This window comes from Wasmannia auropunctata, unplaced genomic scaffold, assembly GCF_000956235.1.
Source record: "Wasmannia auropunctata unplaced genomic scaffold, wasmannia.A_1.0 LD336026.1, whole genome shotgun sequence".
Taxonomy (NCBI): Eukaryota; Metazoa; Arthropoda; class Insecta; order Hymenoptera; family Formicidae; genus Wasmannia; species Wasmannia auropunctata.
This window is the reverse complement of record NW_012026864.1, coordinates 1,895,339-1,915,119: the sequence shown is the minus strand read 5'-3', so window position 1 is coordinate 1,915,119 and position 19,781 is coordinate 1,895,339. Positions and strand designations below refer to the sequence as shown.

Sequence of the window (19,781 nt, the reverse complement as noted above, 5' to 3'; positions counted from 1 at the left end):
TACGAATTACATATTATGTATATATATATATATATATATATATATATATATATATATATATATGAAACAATTACGTTACGAAAAAAATAAATTAATGACTAGCTCTATTTTTATGGTTCTTATAACATAAACAACTTAGTAACATTTAAGTAAGATCGTAGCAGCGATTTAATATTCCCTCTAGTTATTTACAAAATATACTTCAAACATTAATACATTTACTGAGATATATTTGGCTGGAAAAAAACACTATTTCAAGGTAAATAGTCGCATGTCAGTATATAAATATAATGCATGTTGTACATAAACGTGTATATAATATAAAATATAACAAAAGATTACTATTAAAATATATTAAACAGGGAAAACTTATACGCCTTCCTCCGTCAGGTCCATCTCGTCGAGCAAAGCGTTCTTCAGTCTGTCCTCCAATAACGTGTTCTCCATCTGTTGCGCCTGCAAGCGATTCTCCACCTCCATGGATACAGAGTGCACCTCCATGACACGGGCTTTGGTGCTCTCGCAAAACTCCGTCAGTATACCAAATTCCTCGTCTAACGCGCTGTCGTCCAACGTGTCGGATCTGTCGAGCTTCTTTCGTTTACTCGTCGATTCGTCCAACGTAACGTTACTGTCCGCGCCCGATTCGTGCAACATGAATTCCGTCAGCACGTTGGATTTGAACCACCACGGTAACGTGCGGAAATGCTTGATGTGATTCCTATTGTAAATGACCGTTTGATCCTCGTCCAAGAGGCGTATCTTCTCCCTGACCACGTGCAGTAGTATGTGTACGAAATTGGACACTTGTAAGCTGCCCGAGGTGAGGAACAGATTGCTCAGTATATCGCAAAATACGATATTACAGTTCGAGTCGGACAGCACCTCCCTGCAGTAATTCATAATGTGCCGTCGTAGATCTTGTATGTCTGTTATTGGCCACGGTGCACTGAAACGAGAAAAGAAAGAAATACGACGTGATTAACAGAATATCGAAAGTACACGGTTATCGTGTGAGTTTTGCGTTACGATAGATATTTGTCAGTAATTACGACGATCACTTACTTCCACGGTGGTAGCACAAAACCGTTCATCACAGTCTCTATTTTTGCTCTGTATTCATCTCGTTTCCACGATTCGTCAAAGTATTCGTAACCGCGCGGCATGGTGTTGCTGCCTTTGAGGAACTTTTTTAATTCAGGCGCGAAATTCGTGTACAACATGGATTCCGGATCTAAGATTATGTCTATCAAGTGATTCACGGCCTCGTTGTGCAAATCGATTATAAAGTTGGGGTCCTTCAACGCGTTCGACAATTGCTTATTGAACACAGAGTCACCCAGTATCCTGAAAATTGTAATAGCGAACAGAATATAGAATGTATACATTGGAATATATAATCGGAAGTTAAGAATGTGAGTAGAGGGGAGGAATCTTACCTCAGCCACAACTCCTCCGACAAGCAAATGTCGTACACGTTACGCAGATAATCCATCTCCAGCGGATTCGGCGGTGATTTGTTCATCGTCAACCATAAAACTGCGCTCTGCGTCAAATTTAAAACAACTTTCGCGGACAGATTCTCCTCGTACATGATCGTATATTCCGACACGTAGCCAGATTCCAGAAAGGATTCCAAGTCCGAGACGATGCTATCGTTCTGGTTCTCCAAGTCTCCGTTACCCAGGACGATAAAGGCGAGCGGCATGGGCATCAGCTTGTGCCGCGACAGCACGGTTCTCGTGAGACGTTTCGCGACGGATCTGTAGCTCTCCGAGGCGTCGGCGATGAACAGGAGCGCGTCGGCGCCGATCAGGTGGTGCTCGCTGAACAGGCCCTCGAAGTGCCTTATGCAGACGTGCAAGGTCTCGTAAGGGTTCGGCCGATAGATCTTCACGATCGGATTCATCGTGAAGTTCTTGGGATACAAGTACTCGTTCATCATCTTCTTGTGGTACCACAGGACCGCCCGGTTGGCCAGATCCGGCCAGGAGATGACGAGTTTCCAGTACACGTTGGGCAGCGGGTCGACGTCCAACGAGCGTACGTTCTCCCTGATGCCGGCATAAACGATGAATTCGATCGGCGCGAGAGCCGCCGTCGCTCCGGCCGCAACGTCCTCCAGCTCGCCTCGACGTTTCCGCTGCATATTTCGCATCACCACCTCCTGCTCCTTGGTGTACAGCATCCGCGCGGTCTCCTCCACGGAGTGCCTCTGCAGCCAGACCGGCGTGTCCTCCAACGCCGCTCTCTGCCGCTTCCTCCTCGACACGTGCTGCCGCCAGGTGTTCACGCACTTGACGATCACCCGGTTCTTGATTCGCCGTAACATCGCCTCCAGCTTCCGCTGCTGCTCGATCTCCGCGGACAACGCCGCGTCGCACATCTCGCGGTTAATCTCGTCGATCATGTCCGAGAAGATTCTCCTGCTCAACGTGTCGTACATCTCGAGCCGGTCGACGTCCTGCCTCACGATGGCGGAGCACAGCTCGTGCGTGACCTCCGCGCGCAAGCTATCGTAGATCTCCTCCGACTGCTCCTCGACTCGTTGCATCCTCCTCGCGTGCTCCAGCCGCTCCAGCCTCGCTTTCTCAGCCTCCAACATCGCTTCCTCCCGGGCCCTCTGTTCCCTTTCGTGAACACTTTGCTCCTTCGTCGTCTTACTCGCGCCATCGGTGAACGCCGGGATAGAAACTGGCACGGGAAAATGTTTATTGATGAATATCGTGGAGGAGGTAGGCGTAACGTTCCTGAATGTATTTCCCGACTCTACCCCGGAGAAGATGCTCTTGCTCAAGGCCATCGCAAACGGCGGGACCGGCTCGGAATTACGCGACGTTTCCGGTTTGGAGAACACGGAAGGATTGCCCGCAAACAGGCTGTTACCGAAGGTACCGCTGCTACCGAATATCGCCGACTGCTGTTTGTCGTTGACGTCTCCGCGTAGTTGTGTACTCACCGCGCTTCTGCTGTCAGAGTGTTTCTCGGAAGCTGTCGACGCTTGAGTCTTCCTCTCATATACATTCGGTTCCCTCGGCTTGTGCTCGAAGAATACACTCGGCGGTGCGGCGGGCGTTACCGTTTTAAAGACGCCCGAGCCGACCGAATCGGGAACTGACACGTGTTTGAACGCGCTCGCCTCGCTGGTCGCGTTCGCCGGCTGCTTTCGTATCTGCGCACGGAGGTCCTTCGCGGCTCTCTGATCTTTATCCCGGATCGATGTCAACTTCGGCATCCTCTTCGTCTCCTTCTCCGTAAACTCGTACGGATCGCACCGTTCCGCGGAATCGGCTCTCGTTTGGTCCGCGGCGTTGACGGATACCGGCATCAGATAGCCGTGCGCGTCGAAACTGTTGTGCGGCTTGTGATTCCTGTAAGTCTTCTCCGGCATTCTCTTACCGGCGATGCACTGCCCGATGCTGAAATTCAAGGTGATCCTCTTAGACTCTATCAAATTGCATGCCCTGCCCTGCTGGATACTCGCCGTGGGCATGTTGAAGCTCTGACGGTTCAGGAGTATGGACATCTCGTCGTTCGACAGATTCAATCCCGCCTGCTCGCAGAAGTACACGGCCTCGTTCTCGTCCTCGAAGCCGAAGATGTCTATCAGCTCGTACAACGGAAAGGCGGTCGAGGTGCTTCTGCAGTAGGCCTTCACCATTATCGAGAGAGCTCGGAGTCTGACTTGGTTGAAGTATCGCAACAGGATACAGGCGTTCAGGTACGTCGTCTCGCGGACGAGCTTGAAAAATTTGTAGTAGTTGTTCGAGTCCAGCGCAAAGTACACCTTGATCGCGAACTGGACCTCCGGCGAATTTTGCACGGACGTCGGCAGCCCCTGCAAGTCGGTGAGGAAGTTGCCGTTGTTCAAATTCAGCAACACGACGTACGCCCTGAATTCGGGCTCGTTCTCGCAGGTGATACCCTTCACCCGCAAATCGTGGTACATGTACTTCAGTGTCTGCAGGCACTTGGTCAGGTTCTCCGAGTTGATCTTCTTGTCGAACACGGACGCGTCCTCCGCGCAGAGCCTCTCCGAGCACACTATGTGGAATCGGGCGCACTGCTCGATCAGCTCGACGCTCTCCTCGCAGCACAGCTCCTGCTGCGTGATGTCCTTCCTAATGCCCCTCGTCCTGTCCCAGAGAAAGTGATACCACTCGGCCAGATTCGCGCCCTCCTGCTCGCAGAGGTCCATCAGCTCGTGAAGCAGGTAGCTCATGGTCATCCTCAGGGACTTCACCGGCCTCAGCTCGTGGGGCATCGGCTCCTCCTGATCCGCGGAGGATCTCGAGTACTGCTTCACGGCGGTCGCGTGATTTATCCTGTACTCGTTCCCCTCGAGCTGCTCGTACGGCGCGACCTGCCTCTGCGACTCGCGCATCAGGCGCTCCTTCTCCGGGCACATGTCCGGGCACGTGCCGCTGGTCACCTTGGCCGTCGCGAGCGAGGACGGTTTGATCCGCCTCAGCCGCAAGAGGCGATCCCTGGCCACCAGCACCTTGTACCTGTCCTCGGTCGTGAGAGCGGCCTGATGTATTATATTCTGCAGCTCCTCTATGGACGTGCTGGGCAGAGGTTTCCCCATCTGGCTGTCGGTGTCGTGCTTTTCGATTTTCATCGCGGCCTTCTCCGACTTCGCCGTGGCCTTCTCGTGCGGCAACGCCGCTTTCCCTCCCGGCGCTTTCGCCTTCAGCGCCGGCAGCAACGCGCTCACGTCGGACACCTCGTTTCCTTTAGCGGAATGCAAATTGTACTCCACGCCCGCCATGGCTTCCAATTCCGATTTGATCTCGTCGTCGGGCGCTTTAAGCAGATTCGTCACGATATACCGCTGTAGATTCTTCTTCTTAGCCGCGGTCGTCGTCGTCGTCGTCGTCGTTTTTGCCGCTGATTCCAACTTTGTCCATTCTATGTGAAACTTCTCGCCTTTGTAATCGCCGCCGCCGTAATACGCGGCGCTCGCCTCTATCTTCGTCGTGTAAACCACCGTGATTATGCGCTTCTTCGGGCGGATGGTCACCTTCACGATACTCCCGTACTTCGTGAAGTACTCCTTCGCCGCTGCTTTGGTCAGCAACTCCTTGGGCACGTCGGAGCACGTTATCGAGTTGTCCACGTTGACTTTGGTGACGCGCGACCTGGAGTTCTTCCTCAGCTGTTCGAACGCCTCCGTATCCTTGAGGGCGCTGGCAAACATGTTGGCCGCGGGCTTGTACGTGTTCCTCGAAATTCTCGGCTTATACCTGTCGGATCGGTTCGTCCACGACGCGCGCGCGCGAGTTTGACCGTGCCGCGGCACTATCGTGGGCGCGGCGAAAGTGAATACATTCTTCTTGCTGAGCTGAGCGTCGAAGACATGATCGGATCCCACGCCGAAACTGACAACTCTCGGAAGACCAGTGACGGCGCTCGGCACGGAGAATACAAAGGAGTTCGAGGCCGCGCCCGCACCCGAAGCGTCGATCTCCATCGTCTCGTCCATTTTGGCCCTTCGGAACTTTCGCGTTTACTCTCAATCCTGCGAATCATGTAAACACATCAGCGTTGACGTACGGACATGCAAAGCTGTTAAAAACGATACAAAACGTAGGTTACCGCTTGAACATCCATGCGTGGCAAGATTCTTGAACGGAATAATTCGAAAATTGTCGAAATATCGAAAATTGCGTTTCAATTATCGGTTATCAATTAATCCGTAAATCGTGAATCTACCGACCTGTCTTCGGGGCTTCAGGACGATTTCTTTTCCTTTTCATAGGTCTCCTCCAGTCGGAGGATTTACCGTGCACTTTCTACCTCTTCTACGGATACCCTCGCGGACTCTCGGGGCAACGCCGAACGAAAACAATCTCTCATCAGCGCACATCAGACGCAATATAACCTACGATCACGCGCGCATTCAAAACACTAACCTACCTTACGCGAAACGGCGATTGCCGAATGTGCTGCGTTCGTCATAAACCTCCTGCAAAGCGACGTGAATAGAAATTCGAGTTCTTCCTTCGATGAGTTGTGGAACGCGCTCCGCTTATCCAATGAGAGAATTAATTTCCATGGGAGCCAACTCTATTCGCATTCGACACGTTTATGGCGCTGCGGCGCGCGGATGCGGAACAACATGGCGACCGAATCAAAATTCGCGGCTCCGTTCGAATTGTCTCGGCGGATAGCCGGATAATGGTGACTGGCGACAACAGCTGTGGACCTCGGCAACGACTTCGAGCACGGAGAAAAAACGCTCGTGCGCGCGATATGTCGCGCCGCCGGCGCAGATAAAATAATCTACGTCGCGCGCGAATCGTCCTCCCCATTCGACAGCGTCGTCGACGACGACAACGACGACGACGACGGCAGCGGCGGTAGCGGCGGCAGTTTTGGCAACAGGGACGAAGAAATCGGAGCAGACGAGACTCGCGACGCGCCGCGCCCGGCCGCGATACCAGTCATCGTCATCGGCCATCGCCGGAATCCGGTTCCGCTCTCCCCCACGAGTTTGAATTCCGTAACGGTCTCCGCGACGACGGCGAGTACGCGGAGGAATACGCGAGAGTGCGAGCCGTGTGAGTGCCCGAGAGAGAGAGAGAGAGAGGAGCGCGTCCCACCTCTGCTTACCGCAGCGGAGACATTGGACGGCCACGATCCGTGCGGCATCCGTGGGTGTACGCCGAGCATACGGGACGCGGGGGAGTTCGCGCGCGCGGCACCTCTTCCGCCGTGCCGGAGCGGAGCGGAGCGGACCGGACGACGACGACAACGACGACGACGGCGCGCGCTCGCCTGACGTAACGCACTCGCGGCTTTTGCGCGCGTAGGCCGCAGAGAGACCGTCGTCGATTAATCCACAGCGGCGGCGAAGAGCGAGAGAGAGAGAGAGAGAGAGAGTGGGACTTCTCGCCTAGTTACCCGCCCACTCCCGACGTCCCCGCGTGTTTTTACTGCGCGCCCGCGCTATATCGCGCTAATTGAACGCTCCTATTTGCATTAACGTCGCGCTGATGACAGATCCACCTGATCGGTATCCGCTACTGCGCCGTACACCCGTAACTGGATCACGATGGAGGACGCGAACGATTTGATATGCGCGGCCGAATTCATAAAAGGTAAGGTCCGTTCGTGGATTAGAAATCTATTTTTGATGACGCCGCGCTCGAGGAAGCGCCGCCGCTGGCCGCGCGACCTGTCCCCGGCTGTAACGTCGCGGGGGATGTCGTGTAACATTTCCGTCTCTCGTTACAGCACGGGACATCTGTGAGGTCACCGACGGGAAAATGCTACGTCAATTAATTTAAATGAATGATACACGAATTTATCGTACGAACGTATTGCCAAATTACATTTTGTCTAGAAAATTTTGCACAATTTGCAATTTCTTTAATTACTTTTAAGACATTTAAATACCTCCTTGGATGTGTTCCCTATGAAATAGCATTCATTATTGTCATGTCATTGCAGTCTTGTAATCGGAAAGAATTTACATCTGAAAATTTTAGATCATCTTGAATATAGTGTGTAAAGTTGTTAAAATGTCCAAGAGATAAAATTTTTTTTTTTTTTCACCCTTTTCTGAGGTACAAAATGAAGAATAAGTTGTCTCTTCTTCCAGATCGATTATACTTTGTAACATTAAGAACAACAATGAAACCAAAAAGTAATCCAAACACACACTACTTCAGTATTGACAACGAGTTGGTATATGAGAATTTTTACTCCGACTTTGGTCCCCTAAATCTGGCCGTGCTGTACAGATACTGCCAAAAGGTTAACAAGAAGCTAAAGGGCATTGCGCTCAGCAAAAAGAGACTCGTGCATTATACGACGATGGATTCGGAGAAGAGAGTTAATGCTGCATTTCTCGTGGGAAGTTACGCGGTAATATAGACTTTTTTTCTCTTATGGATACCCCGATCGTATAACTTTTTCCCTTGGATGATGATAACAAAAAATGAAAAATTTTGTACTAACTTCAATATTAAAAGAATTTCATTTTCCATTCTAGAGGAAAAGTTATATGATTAGTATTATGACTTTGTCAGTCAACATATCGCTCATTTGTTTACAACAAAAATTGTTATTTTTTAACAAGAATGAAAAACAAAGAAAAAAAGGAAAAAATTATCTTAAATGAACATACTTTTATTCTTCTACAATCAGTTATATCAAAATTACATTTCCAAAATAATATTACAAAATTTTAATGATTTAAAACATTCAAACTTTCTAGAAAACTTTGTTTTTTTTTTTTTTTTAGTTATGTCATTGTAGTAAATGAGCGACATATATATAGATACAAGTTTTGCAGAGAAAGGAGTTACCGTCACATTAAAATATTTTTTGTATTTTCAGATATTGTATTGCAAACGTACAGTGCAGGAGGTTTACGAATGTTTGACCAAAAGTCCAAGTAGTCCTCTGTTCATCATGTTTCGCGACGCCTCCGTCGGACCACCATGCTATCAGATATCGTTAAGGGATTGTCTAAGTGCTATATACAAGTGCCATCGACTTGGTTTCTTTAATTTCGAGGATTTCTGTGTTAAAGAGTACGAACACTTCGAACGAGTCGAGAATGGGGATTTAAATTGGATAGTTCCTGGAAAGTTCATTGCTTTCTGTGGCCCGCATGCGAGATCTAAAATGGAAGATGGTGCGTACCTATCGTCTAAGTTACATTAATGGTCAGACGTAGGATTGTGTGCATGTGTAAAGAGGAGTGCAATAATGAGAGGGAATCTGATGAGCAAACAGAATTAGCAGAGTGTTTTGCGAGCGCAAAAATGAGGGTCATACATGAGAGTATATGAGCAAAATTTGAAGACGAACGTGTAACGATATGAGAGAAGTAAAAGAGGATACTTTTAATATACATAGAAAAAATTTATTTGTGCATTTAATTTTTATCACTTAAATCATCTAGCATGATAATAAAGCCGTAATCACAGTTCACACTAGCGATTGAGATTGAGATTGGATTGGAACTTGACCAATCAGAGAAGAAAAATAACTAATATCAATTTCAGTAAATTTTGCTTTGATTGGTCAAATACCAATCCAATCTCAATCTCAATCGCTAGTGTGATTACGGTTTAACTGTGCGTTTACCGATAGTTGTATGACTGTATATTAGATAATGCAATATTTTGTAAGTGCCGTGTGTACCTTCTCCACAGGTTATCCACTTCACGGTCCAGAATGGTATTTCACGTATTTCCGCCGTAATAACGTAACAACAATTGTACGGCTTAATAAGAAGGTCTACGACGCGTCGAGCTTCACCGACGCCGGCTTCATTCATAAGGATCTATTTTTTATGGACGGCTCGACGCCGACGGAGACGATAATGAATCAATTTCTCAAAATTGCGGAAAACGCAAGCGGCGCCGTTGCCGTGCATTGTAAGGCGGGCCTCGGGAGAACGGGTTCTCTCATAGGCTGCTACATTATGAAGCACTACCATTTGACCGCGCACGAAACGATCGCCTGGATAAGGATATGTAGGCCAGGTTCTGTAATTGGGCATCAGCAGCAATGGCTGGAGAGGTGGGTGTGTATACATACATTCATCATTTTCTTTTTATTTTCTCATTACAATGTGTCTAATATATCTCCAGAGTTATACATATTAGAACTGTTACTTTTTACTTCGGATGTAATTAATGTTCCATTAAAACCATTAATGTTCGAAGCTTCGAAGTTTCGAAAAATACATTCGTGCAAATTTAGTTAAAAAATTAATAATTTTTATTAATTTTACGATTTTAAATTTTCTGTTTTGACGATCTTTTTATGCTGAGGAAGATTTATAATGACGCCAAAACTATATTAATTTACTATATAAAATTATATTAATTTATTATTTTTTTGTTCATTTATTTAAGAATGAATTTATTTTTATTTTTTGAATTTTCTTAATTTGTTTTATTGATTAAATATATCTTTCCTTATTTATGTATCAAGTTTAATTGTTAATTTGTAATATTTCAAGTATTATAAAACTTTCAAATTTTTTAAGAATAATTACGTATATATACTTATTTTGTACGTATTATACATATTTTGAGCATATACATATATTAATTCTTTTTATTTATAATATTTGTAAATAATTTTCTGAATAAATTCGTTTGCACGAGTGTATATTTCGAAACTTCGAAAGAATTCGAAGATTTTAATACCGAAGCTTCGAAGTTCTAATGTCGAAACCTTCGAAGCAAATCACCAGCTCTAATACATATATTGTAATTAAAAAAATAATAATAATCTGGCGAATCTCTGTGTCCCTTAGAAAAGAAGTGTATCTCCGATCGTTGCTGAAAGAGCCGTTGCAACCTGAAAATGGAAATCCAGTCCACGAATATGGGATATACTCGATAGTTGGTAGACCTAGAGCGGCTTCTTTCCAAGGGGACGTGAAGAACATGATGGAGGATAATGTATCGGGGATAATGCATCGGGTGGACGAAATAAAATTGGACGATCCTGGACCAGTGGCTGGGGCTAGCGCCACGGCTAGGTATAGCACGTTGACGCAAGGTGACAAGTTGTGCAGAATCAAAGCCAGAAGAAGAGGCATAACGACAGCTCAGACTTCTCTTAATGCAAGCACAGGGACATCTACCGTCGTGCAGTAAGTGCAGAGTATATTGTAGGTTTTTTTTTTGGTACATTTTGAAATTAACATGGGATTAACGCGCGTGTCATATTACAGCCCGTATTTGGGGCCTTTGTTACAAACCAGAAGTCAAAAGGGAGCCATTACTACTCTAGTGGGAAATAAAGAAAGAGATCCCACCAAAAGGCTGTTATCACGATCCACCACCACGACAGTCGTGAAAAGGTTAAACAATTATTTATTTATCTATTTCTCTTCCTACACATTACTTTGTCTATTATTTTTCTTCAAAGTATCTTTCCATGTTTTATTTCTCTTCTTTTTTCCATGATACTAGTTATATTCTCATTCGCCCGTTTCCCTTTTAAGTTGCGCTTGCACATCCACTAACACGTGCTTTTACTATAAGATCCAAAAAACGAATTATATTATTATAAATTATATTGCATTCTATTCTATATTTATATATTTTTTATGTATATTTATATGTATCATTTATATATTTTACATTTTACAATACGTTATATAATGTAATCTACGAAGGAAATACCTATAAATTATATTGCATGAATTTCCGAAAGAAATGGGTCTCTTTATCTTGACTGGAAATTGTAGAAACAGTTGGTTGGTCAACAGTAGCTGTGATCCATCTTCCTGCCGTATTAGGTCTAAACCGGCGACACAGAGCCATAACATCAACAACAATACAACCACCACCAATCCCGTTACATCTTTAACCGTATCAAAACCAGTGAGAAGGGCGAAACGTACCTCCTGCATGGCTGCACAGGCCCACGCTACAAACTCGTCTGCCAATCATTCAGTACCGCAACCGCAGCAACGCATGAATATGATCCTCAGGTCGGCAGACCGAGTTACTCGCTATTCGCTCAGGCAGTAAGTCAATAACTGTCCCTGTTTTCTCGAATTTGGGCCTAAATTTACGATTGTGCAGTTCTCTCGTCCTTGCTTGTTTGACGTTATAAGCGGAAAAAAATTCTTATACAGTATTCCCTCTCTTCCGCTCCGCCGATTCCCGTTGCTTCTGATACTTTAAGCTTTGCTTCGTTGTCATTGTGCAACATTTTCCATACACGACTATCCACTTTTATATTTTCATTTCTTTTATATTTCTCACCACTTGTTACCATAAGTGTACAGAAATCAAATTTTATGAGGCTTTAGATAGATTTGCATCTGTTAACAGCCAAATGTATGTGTATCTTTAAAATATTTTATAACATTTCTTTATGTGAATTTACAAAGATTCTATGTTTATATCTTATTTGTATATAAGCTTTATTCTAAATGGATATTTTATTTTTTTTAATAACTTTTAAAGAAGAAAGTAATTTGAAATAATCCAAATTGTTACAATTGTACAATCGTCCTGTCTTTCAAAATTAATTTTTTGATTAATTGATCCATAATGCATGTGGCATGATTTCTAGATTTCGTTTTTTTTTTTTCGTTAGCATGTGTTGTGTTACATACTACAAACCTTATATAGGCCTGGGCAAATAACAGTTGAACAGAGATGTGTCATACAGGAGTTTATACTATATATATAGTCCAGGCCTCTCTCTCGTAATAATGTTACATTTAGTGCTTATGCAATAAAACAAATAGCACCAGAGGTGGCTAACGAACCGACCCCATTTATTTCTGTGACTTGCAGTGCGCGCACAACAAAAAGTTATAAAAGTGCATTTATCAGATGACTAACCGATATTCCCAGTGGCGTTGGGGAGGACTGTCAGGTAACTGGAGCATCTCACCAGCGCCGAAGATCTCATCGCTTAAACCCCATCATTCAGTAAAAAGCACCTCACTCTGATCTTCAATCCTTCAACTCGAGCAAGTTTTGCCCAGGCTTTTATATCATAAATCAACGAAGATCAAATTAGGTATATCTCTACAAAAATCATCAACACTGCATTATTAATTAATATGGTTTTGCCATATCTGCATCATGGGACATGAATTTGTTGCAGTGATATTTAATATATAGCTTACACAGCTTTTAATTGTTCTTCCATATATCAGAGTATTGCGATGCAAAAAGAAAAAAGGAGAATCAGATTTCTGTTAATATCATCTTTCCACTCTAATATCATCTTTCTGCTGGTCAGAATAAGCACACTTGTAGATATATATATTTTCCAAATTATTTCGATTTACACATATAATTTCTGTTTTCAATAATTTTTTCAATTTTTGCCAAATGTTAATTTAATGCTAACGTATTCCTTTTGCGACATTTAGTTGAACATGTGTTTTACGATGACGCAATCTAAAAATACACTCCTTCATTTTATTTTATTTTGTCAAAATTTTAAGATTGTAAAAAACGCTTAATATCTTTAATATTTTAATATGATTAAAATTAATATATTATGTAATAATGTTAATTACAATATTAATTATAATATAATGTTATAATATATTATGATGATAATATATTATATAATATTTATATACGATTACCTTTAAGAAGGAGTGTAACGATATAAATTCCTCGCATATAACCTCAAAATTGAAATTTATTGCACTTTTTGTCGCATCAAAATATTAAAGTTTTTATATATACCTATATTATATATACAAATTTTTATTGTTATGAAAAAATTATTGTGGACCGGAATTGGATAGTTAGCAAAAAATAAAATTTATTTAGCATTATCGTGATGTAGATAATGTTAGAAAAGCATTATTGTTCTGTAACTCGGTCGGTTTATAATGCAAATGTTAAAGAGCTCGGAACACTGTAATTATGGCACTTGTTGAAAATTTACTTGTGTTGCTTTGAATTTGGACAAACGCATTAGATGAAGTCTTGCAATACCGGTGTATATATTATATGTGCGGTTTATATATGATTATTAATGCAACTTAATTTGCCAGCGATGTTAATTACCTCCCGCTAAATGCATTAAATTATAGATCTGTTAAAACCTGAATATATTAATTTTATACCATACATCTCGTATTTAATTGAAACAAATTAAATGTAGATTTTTTACCAACATATATGCAATGTGACTTTGTATTACTTTTCCTTTTTTTGTACCAATTATATATACATTGATAACAAGTTTAGCAACATTTTATGAAAAGCAGAATTTTAATGTATAAGGAATATTATTTATCTTCAGGTCTTTTTGTAAACATATCGTGAAAACAATTTAGTTACGTAATTTATATAGATATTTTAACGCGGTTACTTCAACGCAAAACATATCAAAAAGTGTGATGAAATTATAATTATTATTATGATATACACAGACTTTTTGTGCTTTGAAAAGATAAGAAAATAAAATTTTAATAACATTTTACATAAAAAAAGATCAAATAATATTTTCGATAATATTTCATCATATGATTCAAATTGGCCTGAAGATAAGATGACGTGATATTGGATGTCCTGATGTATAACATTGTGTAAATTGTATATAAAAATATAAGTTTTGATCATGAAATATTTGGAATACCTTTAAGTACAAGATTAAAATTAGGCTGTTACTCTTACGAGTACCTTTTCTGTACATATTAAGTTACTTTAATAGTTTCGAAAATTGCACTTTACCACATGTAGCGAAACGTGTAACGCTTGAAAAAGCGTGCCACTTTTGCAATGCAGTATTTTTATTGATAATGAAAAGAAAAAAAAATTTTTACATACAGTAAGATGGTTATAATAAAACTGTACTTATAATTGCTAAATAAATATTTTTATTTTAATGAATATTACGTCAAGGTATACATGACAAGATATAAGTGATTACATGAAAATAAAATTTATGTAGTGGAATGCTATTAGGCATAGAGTTTTATTACCTTTGCATTAATTAATTAATAGATTACAAAATTTAGATTTTATTTTCGTGTGCCTTTTTTTATGTCATACCTTGATGTGATTTGTAATTATGTTATGCATTAAAATAAAATTTCTTTAACAATTATAACTTGTTTCACGATCTTGTTGCGCAATGCTAATACGTTAGTTTCTCACATATTATACCTTGGCATATAAATATATTGATTTAACGGATCATATATCAATCACTTATTAAATGTACAGAGATGTTTGCAACAATTTATTAAAACTATAATGATATAGAAGGTCTAGAAGATCTATAGAAGGTCTGATAGCTTGAACTTTGCCTTCTAGCTTTCGTGTTTGCAATAAGAATAAATAATCGAAGCTATTAATTTTTTTTAACTTTCTATTCCTAACTATCTTAGATGATCAATGAAAGTTCTTTTCACGCCAATTAAAAATCAAAAAATAAAAATCTGTTTTAAAATATAACAAAAATTTAAGTTTCATCGCCAGATTCTGTCCTAGGCAGCAAAAAGGAATTGTCAATTTTGAAGATCAATAATAGATGTAATATATAGACGGCAGTCGTAAGAGTAATTATAATTGTTGTTTATAGACGTTGTCACGCTATATCTAAGATAATTATAATAAAAATTTATTATTTTTTATGAAGTTGATATATAGAACTAAAAATATAGACATGTCAATAGTAGTTTTTAGTGCAGGCTTCTCGACTAAAAATACACATACAAATGCTTTTACACATATGTATGTAGTTTATACATTAGATTTATATATATATATATATATATATATATATATATAAAATAAATATATATATATATATATATTATATATTATATATATTAGCTGTATATTCATTTATACAATGAATATAGAAGTCATAGCTTTTTTGCTAATTATAGTATTTAAGAACACATGTTATTGAAATGTGATGTTTAGGAAAATAAAATCTATTTGCCATTAGGTTCCCAAAAATTTGTAGAGAGCAATTATTTATTTTCGAATAAATGCACTGTATAAATTATTAAAACGATAGTAGGTCTGCGAAATTTGAACATTTTAAGAATTGTGAATTATGTATAGCATTTGTTCATTGTGTAATGTGCTTAGTTGTAATGTTACATGCAACGTGACCATTATTTCTTCAAGAATACCTATAATCATTATCATCAAAGTCAATCTGAAAGTGTACATAAAAATTATACAGTAGCTAATTTATAATGTCCAATATGTTGCATAGTAATGTTACAAATGCAACATTACCGATCAGTGGATTAGTAAGGGGGGAAAAAAAAGTATCTCTTAGAGCAAAGATGTTTCTATTCATTACAAAAGTGACATTTAATGTAATATTAGATTTAGGATGCGAGATATCGAAAGAGTATTATTTAACATTGTATACTTAAAATACTCTTTGTAAACTTTTTTTATAATTACAAACTACTAAATGTGCTACATATATAATTATAAAAACAAAAATTATAAAGTATATATATAGATCACACACAGTGAACTTTATATTGTGTTATATACTCAATAAAGAATATGTATTTTATTTACCTTTTTTGAATATTGGAGATTACACATAAAATTATATCCTAATGTTACTTCTTCAACTGTGCCAAGGAAAGTTATTTATAAAATCGAGCTGCTTATCATATTTACATAAGCTAATTTATTTTTATGAAAAAAGGATAATTGAACACGAGTTTTTCGCAGGAAAATTAAAAAAATTCAAAAAAGATAATTTCGCTACTTAGTTAAAAGATAAATGCCGTACGTAGCTAATGCTACCCAATGACTAGCAAATCCGAGTTCAGCCCACTTGTCGATAGTGTGCCTAAAGCTATACCCTGTTTCTTGGAGTTCCGACGTGTCGAACATGAGACCTAAGTAAGCTAAATGAAACACCGCCAGTCCGGAGAACAGCAAGTTCGTCGTGAATACCAAAAAGTTATAAGAGTTATATCTGTGCGTGCATCTTTTCTTGTTGCACTGCTTGGACGCGACGCAGGCGTCGAAGGTATCGGCGAGCGTGGCCCTGAGCTGAAACTCCACGTACGTATAAAATCCTAGACTAAGTAACACAGCTGCCAACTGGAAGTTCAATCCGTGCAAAAGAGAGCTTATCAGATACGTGACGATCACCGCGCCGAACTTTCCCAAGTTTTTAATGCTAGGACGGAAGATGTCTGTAAAAAATGATACAGAGATTAGTTTGATATTTATCCTTCGATGTTCCATCGCAAGATTTTTTTGTCAAATTACATAAATTCTCTCTGTTTCGAATTAATTAATATTGTATATATACGTACATGTTTTCAACCAGTAATGCATTGGAATGTTCCAATAGATGACAACCTGGACAAGCGAGCGCGGGAACTCGATGTACAAGGGCTTGACTATCGTCGACGACGAAAGGGGAAATCCTCCCAGAACTAGCAGTGCCGAAGCTAAGTACGAAACGAAGTAGTGAGACATTCTGAAGGACAATGCGTCTCTGTACGCAATTAGCCACCTAAAATGTAAAAAGAACATTTTTTTTTATATGAAACCATCAAATATTAATCTAAAACTTTTAACTCGCGCATACTAACTTCCAAGAGTTATCTACAAATATCCACTGCGTCCAGCAATTTGAAATGCTGAGGAAAACGAAGGAAAGGAAGGCAAATCCTATGCTACTTAATATCCACCATTTCCAATTCTGCAACAGAATTTTATTATTAAACGTTATCGTGTCTATTTTAAACTATTTTAGAAAAGAAAACTCTTCTTAATTTTTTATAGTTTAGTGATAAAAATAGCGATAAAAATAGAGATACGCTTATTTATGAAATAATACCTGATTACTCGAGTAACGCAGCGACAAGTAATCTCTAAACGACACCCATGGTCCAAATAAACAAGTCACACCGCAGAACATGTAGCCCATGAAACTGTAAACGTCTGGCAGGTCATTCGAGTTACTCGTGTCAATGGCGACGCTAATTGCTTTCATCACCATGGTCATGACCACACTGCGTATCCTATGCCATATCACTGGCTGCATCGATAACTCACTGTAAATAAATAGAGATATTCCTTATCCATGGAAGTAGAAATACAAATTGATCTACGATACCTGTGTATATTGAATTTGAAACATACCAGTACGCAATTATCAAAAGGGATGGTAAAAAGACCCCTGTGCCTCTGTGCCATCTCTTTGGCACATGTAAAACACCATAGGAAAATAGAACAAATACTATCAATATTATTAAGGATTCCTGCACGTAGTGTTGGATAATATATAAGCCTATGATGACTGATAATGTATGAAATACTTTGTGTGATATGTATTCTGAAATGTAAGAAAACCAACAAAGAGATTATTTACCAATTTGTACCACAGATACCGTCTGCGAGAGAAAAGAAATACAATATAATTCATATCAACGAGGTGAATGTAAATAGTGAAAAGAAATCTTACCAGTGTGAACAAACAGTCTAAATAAAATCGTACTACCCAGCAGAGGCAGTACGTAACGTCCGGTATCGTACAGACTAGGAACGAGACAATACTGATATAATTCGTGAAGGGTCTCCTTCTCCGTGTCCGCGTAATCGTAATCGTACTCGACATTGCTGCGCGAGCACTCGTAGTCCAGACACTCGTCCTCCTCGTCGTCGTAGAAAACTGTGGTGCCTGCATCTTCCATCGCAGGAGCAAGAACAGAGGTAACCGATCAGCATAGCACGCCGCGAGACTTGTGCTCCCTGTTCAGCCTGTTTTTTTTCCCCCCCGATAAGAAAAGAAATATATATAAAATTTAAAAATTTCATAAATAAAAAAAGAGTACATCAGAGGTGAGAAATTGAGAGAGGAGATTAATGAAGAAGTGATAAACATCAATTTTTTTAGTTAAAAACAATATCGTGCGTGTGTGTGTTCAAAATAGAAAAAAACGTGTCGTCCAAGCGTAAATGAAAGAGTTTTAAGATATATGAACCAGATATACTTCTCTACAATGCCTTTGTATACATACGTAATAAATTAAAATTATTAAACAGTAGCTCCTTCCTTAACCTCAAAGTGCCGCTGTTTATTCAAAACACAAACACATACCTTGCTCTCTGCTTTTACTTGGGGTGGGACTCGGACCGTCAACCCCTGTACACTAGCGTCATTACATCCATTTTTGAAATGGGTACTACGTAGCTCTACATCCATTTACAGACATTGTCGGTAAAATCATAACGTCGAAAATATAATACACATTTTATTATTTATTATTTATAATTATATTTATTATTTATTATTTATGTATTATATTTTCGACGTTATGAAAATGGGTACTACGTAGCTCTACATCCATTTATCGACAATGTCTGTAAATGGATGTAGAGCTACGTAGTACCCATTTCAAAAATGGATGTAATGACGCTAGTGTACAGGGGTTGACGGTCCCAGTCCCACCCCAAGTAAAAGCAGAGAGCAAGGTATGTGTTTGTGTTTTGAATAAACAGCGGCACTTTGAGGTTAAGGAAGGAGCTACTGTTTAATAATTTTAATTTATTACGTATGTATACAAAGGCCTTGTAGAGAAGTATATATGGTTCATATATCTTAAAACTCTTACATTTACGCTTAGACGACACGTTTTTTTCTATTTTATACACATATATATAATTATATTATATACCGTATATTATACCCGTTTAAGAAATGGATATAATGACGCTATTCTGTAGAATTGTGACGCGGTCCCACGTAAAAGGGATAACCGGTCTCATGCTTCTCTTTGGACTGGCGATAGATAAATTCCATAAAAAGTGCGCCGATATTACGATTGTTTTCAGGCTAAAATTTTAACTTTTTACTTTATTATATATATATATATATATATATATATATATAAAATAAAGTTAAAATTTTTACCTATTCTGCCTTGCTATTCTTCAGCCAATCACAGCGGCTTTCTATGCAATATAATTAATACTAATTGTAGAGACGCTGCCGCGCCGCACAAGTGCACACGCGCCATTAGTACGGCGGGCGCCTGTATGTAGGCCACTCGTCGTATAGCGCGCTTTCTTGAGAGTACACATATTTATGAGTGTGTTAGCTGTCCGAGCTAACATATCGCGGGAGAAAGATGCAAGATTGGCTTTAAATCAGGTCAACTCAAGTAGCCGCGAGTGGCAATATTTTCAATCTTTTGGAGTGAAATTCACTCCAGAAAATTTAGAGAATTAACATATAAGTTCGAATTCGATGAATATTCACGCTTGGAAAGCAACGAACATGGAATATACAAATGAAAATAATTAGTTACACGC

At 40.3% G+C, this 19,781-nt stretch overlaps 3 protein-coding genes across 7 annotated transcripts; 1 reads left to right on the top strand and 2 right to left on the bottom strand.

Moving 5' to 3' along the window:
• Window positions 1–150: 150 nt before the first annotated feature.
• On the bottom strand, window positions 151–5,930 carry LOC105452787. 2 transcript variants are annotated; one of them, XM_011694202.1, is made up of 4 exons: window positions 5,720–5,930; window positions 1,440–5,521; window positions 1,066–1,347; window positions 151–949 (listed from the first exon to the last, which is right to left on the bottom strand). In XM_011694202.1, the coding sequence occupies exons 2-4, from the start codon at window positions 5,483–5,485 to the stop codon at window positions 370–372; spliced, it is 4,908 nt and encodes a 1,635-aa protein (XP_011692504.1). In that variant the 5' UTR covers window positions 5,486–5,521; window positions 5,720–5,930; the 3' UTR covers window positions 151–369. The 2 variants fall into 2 exon arrangements, with proteins under 2 accessions (XP_011692504.1, XP_011692505.1); XM_011694203.1 differs by lacking the exon at window positions 5,720–5,930 and adding an exon at window positions 5,599–5,711.
• Window positions 5,931–6,432: 502 nt separating this feature from the next.
• On the top strand, window positions 6,433–12,983 carry LOC105452786 (dual specificity protein phosphatase CDC14A). 4 transcript variants are annotated; one of them, XM_011694200.1, is made up of 8 exons: window positions 6,433–7,103; window positions 7,607–7,872; window positions 8,347–8,647; window positions 9,171–9,540; window positions 10,286–10,627; window positions 10,709–10,837; window positions 11,279–11,509; window positions 12,351–12,983. In XM_011694200.1, the coding sequence occupies exons 1-8, from the start codon at window positions 7,058–7,060 to the stop codon at window positions 12,430–12,432; spliced, it is 1,767 nt and encodes a 588-aa protein (XP_011692502.1). In that variant the 5' UTR covers window positions 6,433–7,057; the 3' UTR covers window positions 12,433–12,983. The 4 variants fall into 4 exon arrangements, with proteins under 4 accessions (XP_011692502.1, XP_011692503.1, XP_011692500.1 ...); XM_011694198.1 differs by having other exon boundaries at window positions 6,435–7,103; window positions 11,228–11,509; XM_011694199.1 differs by having other exon boundaries at window positions 6,435–7,103; window positions 11,228–11,509; window positions 12,291–12,442.
• Window positions 12,984–15,761: 2,778 nt separating this feature from the next.
• Window positions 15,762–18,591, bottom strand: LOC105452785 (probable protein-cysteine N-palmitoyltransferase porcupine). The gene is made up of 7 exons (XM_011694197.1): window positions 18,488–18,591; window positions 17,932–18,227; window positions 17,610–17,802; window positions 17,305–17,521; window positions 17,057–17,166; window positions 16,775–16,977; window positions 15,762–16,651 (listed from the first exon to the last, which is right to left on the bottom strand). The coding sequence occupies exons 2-7, from the start codon at window positions 18,158–18,160 to the stop codon at window positions 16,212–16,214; spliced, it is 1,392 nt and encodes a 463-aa protein (XP_011692499.1). The 5' UTR covers window positions 18,161–18,227; window positions 18,488–18,591; the 3' UTR covers window positions 15,762–16,211.
• Between the last annotated feature and the right edge of the window lie 1,190 nt (window positions 18,592–19,781).

Bases quoted from the DNA above. Each gene is read 5' to 3' on its own strand.
- LOC105452787 (XM_011694202.1), bottom strand. From the start codon at position 5,485: ATGGACGAGACGATGGAGATCGACGCTTCGGGTGCGGGCGCGGCCTCG. The intron at 1,348-1,439 runs GTAAGATTCCTC...TACAATTTTCAG, and splicing joins TCGGAGGAGTTGTGGCTGAG to GATACTGGGTGACTCTGTGT. The intron at 950-1,065 runs GTAAGTGATCGT...TTCTCGTTTCAG, and splicing joins TTTGTGCTACCACCGTGGAA to TGCACCGTGGCCAATAACAG.
- LOC105452786 (XM_011694198.1), top strand. From the start codon at position 7,058: ATGGAGGACGCGAACGATTTGATATGCGCGGCCGAATTCATAAAAG. The intron at 8,648-9,170 runs GTGCGTACCTAT...CCTTCTCCACAG, and splicing joins GAGATCTAAAATGGAAGATG to GTTATCCACTTCACGGTCCA. The intron at 10,628-10,708 runs GTAAGTGCAGAG...GTCATATTACAG, and splicing joins GGGACATCTACCGTCGTGCA to CCCGTATTTGGGGCCTTTGT.
- LOC105452785 (XM_011694197.1), bottom strand. From the start codon at position 18,160: ATGGAAGATGCAGGCACCACAGTTTTCTACGACGACGAGGAGGACGAG. The intron at 17,167-17,304 runs GTATTATTTCAT...ATTCTGTTGCAG, and splicing joins TGCGTTACTCGAGTAATCAG to AATTGGAAATGGTGGATATT. The intron at 16,652-16,774 runs GTACGTATATAT...CATTTTTTACAG, and splicing joins GCATTACTGGTTGAAAACAT to ACATCTTCCGTCCTAGCATT.